General features: G+C 50.8%; 1 protein-coding gene across 4 annotated transcripts in view; it reads right to left on the bottom strand.

Annotated features, from left to right (window-relative positions):
* LOC115326883 (regulator of G-protein signaling loco) overlaps positions 1-6,000 on the bottom strand; it is a 50,030-nt gene continuing 44,030 nt past the window's right edge. For all 4 annotated transcript variants that reach the window (XM_029987823.4, XM_040207276.3, XM_040207275.3 and 1 more), the window contains 2 exons: positions 5,017-5,140; positions 1-3,502 (listed from right to left, as the gene is read on the bottom strand). In XM_029987823.4, the coding sequence (XP_029843683.2) occupies positions 3,297-3,502; positions 5,017-5,140 (330 nt within the window). In that variant the 3' untranslated portion in view covers positions 1-3,296. The remainder of the gene's footprint in view (positions 3,503-5,016; positions 5,141-6,000) is intronic.

Below are 6,000 nucleotides of genomic sequence, written 5' to 3'. Positions count from 1 at the left end.
TCTCTTGTTAAGAATCAATTTATTTAAATACTTTCCCCTCGTATGTACACAATGCAACTACTAACAAACTGTACAATTTGCAAGCACCACTTCCTGTGAATCCACTTGCAAAATAATTTACACGGGCATTGTTGGCACTAATGTCAATAACAGACCCTCCACTCAAAAAAAGCTTCGCTCCACAAGTAGAATGGACAGTTGCGACAGGTGATGCAAGTACCTCCAGACACCTCTTGCCCAAAGTACACCAAGAGCCATCCTCTGTAGGGACCGGCAGTACTCGTATATACTACCTCTCTTTCTCTGCTAATGCAGTACCATCTTTTTCTTATGCTGGAGAGCACAATGGCACCCTTCCCCCCGGCACTTGGGTGGTTGCCTGTATAAACAACCGTACGAAAAACGTTGAAGTCGCTCTCACGTAGAGCCATTTCACGGTCCAGGCAAAAGATGCATCACCACTTTGAGTTTGTCAAGTTTCGAGTAAAAGAGGGGCTTTTCTTCACACATGAAGCATTGCACATAAAGCGTGACAGAAAAGGAAGGGGACACCATGGCTCTTCTATGCGCTCCTCCAAACGGAGCACTGTGCAGCCACTGCACACTCCCAGCAAATGGTAGCGTGCAGGTTGCCCAAACTGGCAGCGACCAACTCGTGGAAACATTTACAAACACGCTCACACTAATGGCTCTTGCATCGGAGAATGGGAAGACGGGACGCACAATCGCCCCTTGTCGGGCACGTTGCCAGCGCTTCGCAGCAGCTCGAAGTAAATGAGTGGGAGTTGCAGAAGTGCCGAATGGCTAGATGGGGCATCCTTGCCTTCGAAGGAAACTAGAATGGACGAGCAGGCTTTGTCGCTCGCAGAGGGGAGTTGTATGTAAAATGTGCGCGTGCAAGTGCCGAGGAGGCACAGAAGAAATCCCTCCAGGCAAACACAGGTTCCTCCTAGGTATTGCTACCAGGGGGTGCCAACAAGCAACAAAGACCACAGCTCCTTGAGGAGTTTCCTTCTCGAAAATTAGCGGCAATGCACAAGCAATGCTATAGCTGCAGTTGATTTTCATGCTTTGGAGTCAGAAGAATCGCGGTTTAGGGCCAAAGGTGCACTACAATCAAGTTGCAAAACATTTAAAAAAAAAGGATAAAACATGGCCCCGTTAAGTTTTTCACATTTCATGGCAGAAACTGGGCTTCGGGCTTATTAACCCGACGTTCCGGCGTGCTCATGTCAGACTGCACGACGGTCGTTTCGTAACACTCAAATCCACAAACACTCCACAATCCTTAAAGGGATACTGAACCGAAACCTAAAATATACACCTCTCGCATTCGGAAATAAGTTAAACACAATCACTTCTATCTGCTAGTGACGATCGCTTGCTTGTGTTTCGAATGAATGGCTATATTTTTGGTTCCAAAGAACTGCTTCCAGCGAGCGCTCAAAGATCGACCGTCCGAGAGTGCGATGCACCCGGGGGATGCGACAACAAGTGGCCCAGCGCAGGCAAAGCTTCTCGGGGGCTGGTGTGGCCACGAGTCCCGCCACTTGGTGTTGTCAACACGTCGCGACCTTGGCTGCCCCTCCCCGCTCCCTGCAGGAGTTGAATAGGCAAGTAGAAAAGTGCGCACACAGCTCACCGCCTTATTTTGCGGATCGGCGCTGCTTAAGCTTAGGGAAACGTAACGACAAAAAAAAACCTGGTATCTCCGTGGTGTGGCCGGAAAGTGGTCGACATTTAGACAATGAAACAGGTCCTACAATTTCGTCGCAGTATCCCTTTAAAGCCCGACGCACAAAAATTCCTTCCCGGCACAAGCTTCCCCTTTTTTCGTGTTCTCCTCACCCTTTTACGTCCTTTTCGCACGCCAAGCACGCTGTAAGTTGTGACCCTTCCAAGTTCTATGTTAGTCTACTCTAATCTACCCCCGATCCCCAAGTTTTAAGTTTATACTATGTTCAGCCCGAGGCCGACAATGCGGTGGCAGCTACATCCTTGCCGGCCCAATCAACCGTTTCCCCTTCGTCGCTTGACCCCGCTCTCTGGGAGTGGGGTCCACGCGTAATCGCGTGGACCCCACTCTTTTGCCACGCGTAATCGCGTGGCAAAAGATAGGCGTAGGACTAGTCCGACCAACACCTAACTGTTACCGTGTCATTGGCTTAGGGTTGAGCGGAGAATAGGGTGCTTTTCGAGTCACAGGGTCAAAGGGAAGGGGTAGCGTCAGGGGGGGGTCAGTGAAGAAAAAAAAAAGTGGCTTCTGCATTTCTAGGCGGGGGATTGCCAACCGGCCCCTGGACAAATGTTTTCTAATCCTGAACAACAAAGTAAAAAAGAAGTTTGATTTTTTTTTTTTTCCTATCTTTCTCGTTGCCAGAAAAATTGCGAGGGTTGGCAAAGGAGAGCTTCCTCCTTTCCGCTTGCTGGTCGGCCTTTAAGACAAAGGCATTGACACGGTATTCCTCTCCCTTTTGTTCGCAACTTTACGAGTGCCTCTTTGCTGAAATGCCACTTCTGTCGCCTACGCCACGCTCCCGAAGACTCGTGGCTTTAGTGGTCGGTAAGGCAGGTTCCAACGTGAAAAGCGCGGCTAGACCTGACTTTCTGGAGGTTTCCGACGTTCCTGACGGGCAATGGTGGCATTCCCCCGCACACAGCCGTTCTTCAGAACTGTGTAGCAGTCGCATGCTCGCATACTTTGCGACGCCAATGTTGTAGCCTCTCTTAAGGTCACTGGATCCTCGGAAAGTAGCGCCCTTGCCTTCCCTGCCCGTTAAATGGACCGGAACAGATTCTAACATACGGACGATCAAAAACTCTCAAGCGATTCGCTGATCGGTTTCTCCTGCATGTCAATAGCTATTTCGGAGTAGTCCTGGACCGGTCAAGCCAAGCTACGAAGCGTCGTCATACTGAAAGCTTTCTGCACCTATAAAAGCCTCTTTAGTATTGTGTATGCAATCAACTCATCAATCATGCTAATCTCCACAGATTTCTTCCATATTTCGAGACAGGAAAATTATTTCTCAATGCCGCTGAGCTCGCATGTGGTGACGGTTACGAAGATGTGCACTTGTTTCGCCAGTGTGCGACTTACAAAATCTCTGTACACAAAAAAGGTCTTTATAAAACAACCTGTCGCCAGGAATTCGGATCAGCTCGCAAAGAATGGAGAGGTCCAAGAAAAACTGCTCGTTCCATAGTCCGAAATGCGACCGCAAGGGGAACTTGGCGCTACTCTTCCGTGATCCAGTGACTTTAGTCTCTCATACCCCTCGCCCTCCACCGTCCCCTCAGACGAAGCTGATGCTGCAGTCGTGACTCGACGCCCTGGTCTTGTCCACGAGCTTGGCCGGGCGCTGCGGCTCCCCGACGAGGCAGAGGTCGTCGTCATCCGAGGGGTAGCCCCCCAGGGGCCGCGAGGGGGGCCGGGGGGGCGGGCCCCGCTGCTTGGCCTTGGGAGGCAGCGGCGGGGGCGACGCGCACGGGTCGGGGCCATCTGCGAGGAACAAACGCCGCTGTACAGGGCGCTGGTTGCGAGCCTTATCGAGGACCCCCCCCCACCGCAAGCAGTCTTCATTCTCTTCTCTCCCGCGCCAAAAAAAGCCAGTCGAGGATTGCGCCAGATTCCACGCTCCCTTCCAGGCATGGAGTTAATGTAGTAATCTTGAGCGAGAGGTCCCACGCATTCCGGCTGCTTCGTAACGGCAAGGCATAGACTTGGACATTGGTGGCTGCAATAGGCCGATATTGCTGGTGACACCTTAATATATGCAAAGAAGCAACAAAGTATCACCTGTAAGGTTTGCATCCTGCTTGTTTCTAGCTTTCTTTGCAAAAAAAAACGGCATCGCGCATTGTAGGTATATAAAAAAAATAAAGTCGACTACCGCAACATATTGCGTAGGCACCCACTTGGTTCAAGCGCCCACTATTAACATCTCCCAAACTTGGGAATTCTGCAAATTATATGTTAAGCTCCTGTGTCTAACCCAGTTTTCAGTGAGAGTGGGGTAGGTGCTCTCCCGGCATTTTACGGTAGCACTCCAACTTCCAATCGTTACGGCAAAATGAGCACGCCTAACGTAGCCGCTTGGGCGAGTTGGTTGCTCATATTAACACACACTACAAATGTATACCCCCCACACCATACACTCACTCCTTACACATGAAAAAGGTAGCACGCCTAACCTATTCGCTGCATTGTTTCTCCGCTTTTCTGACGCTCTCTTTCTCGTTCTTACCCTCGGGACCCCCGACGTCGGCGCTTCAGATTTCATGCATTCTGCTCCCGTCCCTGCCTCCAGGGTCAATTGCGGTGACAGCATACAGAGCATTTCTATTCGGGTAGAAGCCGAGAGAGAGGAGGGGACAAGAATGCACGGGGTCGTCAGAATGCCGAGCTCTGGTTCGAATGAATAGCGAGTAGACCTAAATTTAGCTGCCTTTGTCTCCACTGCGCTCATTGAATGCATTCAAATGCGAGAGCCAAACACTTGACGAGCCGTTCCGCAGTTTATAGCATTCAACTAGTGGAGACAAAAGGCAGCTAGCTAGCTTTAGGTCTACCCACTAATCATTTCAACCAGAGCTCGGTGCTCCGACGTCCTTGCGCGCTCTTGACTCCTCCTCTCCCTCAGTTTCTCGGAGCTTCTATAACAAACAACTCCTGTGAAAACACCCAGAAATAGGATGGGTCATTTCCTACGCGTTTAATGCGTCATTACGACCGCTACAACGAATTTTCGTCTAAGGGAATAGAAGAAGCGGCTCCGTGAGGCATAAACGACCGCCATTACAAACATTCTGGGTAAAAGGTGACAGCGTAAATTGCCACATTCGAGCGACGATGCGCGTGGAGAACGAGGTGCGGCAACTGACAACGACCGCGGCGTCCACATCACGAGGGTATGATCGCCTTAACTTAAAAAACCCTAGCCTAAGCTTGACACGCATGGCTCGGGTACGCGGACGCAACAACGGGACCGACGGCGAGGAGGAAGAGCAGCCCACCGTCTCGGGGTTTGGGGCCGGCGTCCTTCCGAGCCGCGCGCTCTGCCAGGGGGCTCTTCTCCAGAGACGACGGGGCTCCGCGGCAGGGCAGCAGCACGCCGCGCCCTTCGGCACGTACCTCCACCTGGGAAAAGCAACCAGGCAGCAGGCTCAACCACGCGGGACGTCGCGTGTGCCATGCACCGTTCGGCATCGCTGGAGCAAGGACACCAACCGTGCACGAAACAGCGCGACTTTCCTCCTCGTCTCCCCTTGTCTCGTTTTCGGGAGGTTCGGAACTGACCACGGAAGCCTTGCGGAGGGTTTACGAATGGCTGTGTCCGGGACCTATCTTGTGAGTACGGCTGGGAATACGGGTCCGAAAATCGGGACACTTCCATGGACAATGTATGCTTCTGTGAGTACGCTTAAAGTGTTTTTATCAGAGGTCAAATATTTAGTCCGCGTTATTACCACCCAAACGCACGTCCTATTCTCTCATGTTGAAAGAAGTGATCGGGAATACCTCGAGTGTCAGTTGATTCATTTACAAAGAAATCCGCATCGCCGTAAGGGATTATTGCGTGGGCTGTGCCTCTTCTTGGTTAACAGATTCTTCAAACCAAAAAATGATCTCCTCGCTTCTACGGAGACGATGGGCAAAAACCCGAGTGCTCCTCTTGCATCCAAGTCATAAGCGCCGCTTGGAGTTCTTAGGGAAGATAGCCATGCCAGGTCAGGGTTCTCTTCAAGCGACTTACCAAGTTTGCGTTTCGTGGTGTAACTGTCGTAGGTGTAACTGGTATAGGTGTAACTGCCACATTTCACAAAGCTGTGCCCATGGGTTCTTAAGTTAGATTTCTTTCAATATGGTTCACTTGCTTCCTTTATCTCAGGCCTGGAGAAATAACAAAACATAGTGTGAATGTGAAATTTATTATAAGCATTCTTAGATAGGCACCCCAGGGCATGACAGAGCCCTTTTTGTTATTTCCCCTCAGAAAT

Source organism: Ixodes scapularis, unplaced genomic scaffold (assembly GCF_016920785.2).
Source record: "Ixodes scapularis isolate PalLabHiFi unplaced genomic scaffold, ASM1692078v2 PGA_scaffold13__105_contigs__length_92229423, whole genome shotgun sequence".
Classification (NCBI taxonomy): domain Eukaryota; kingdom Metazoa; phylum Arthropoda; class Arachnida; order Ixodida; family Ixodidae; genus Ixodes; species Ixodes scapularis.
This window is presented reverse-complemented; position numbering and strand designations above follow the sequence as displayed.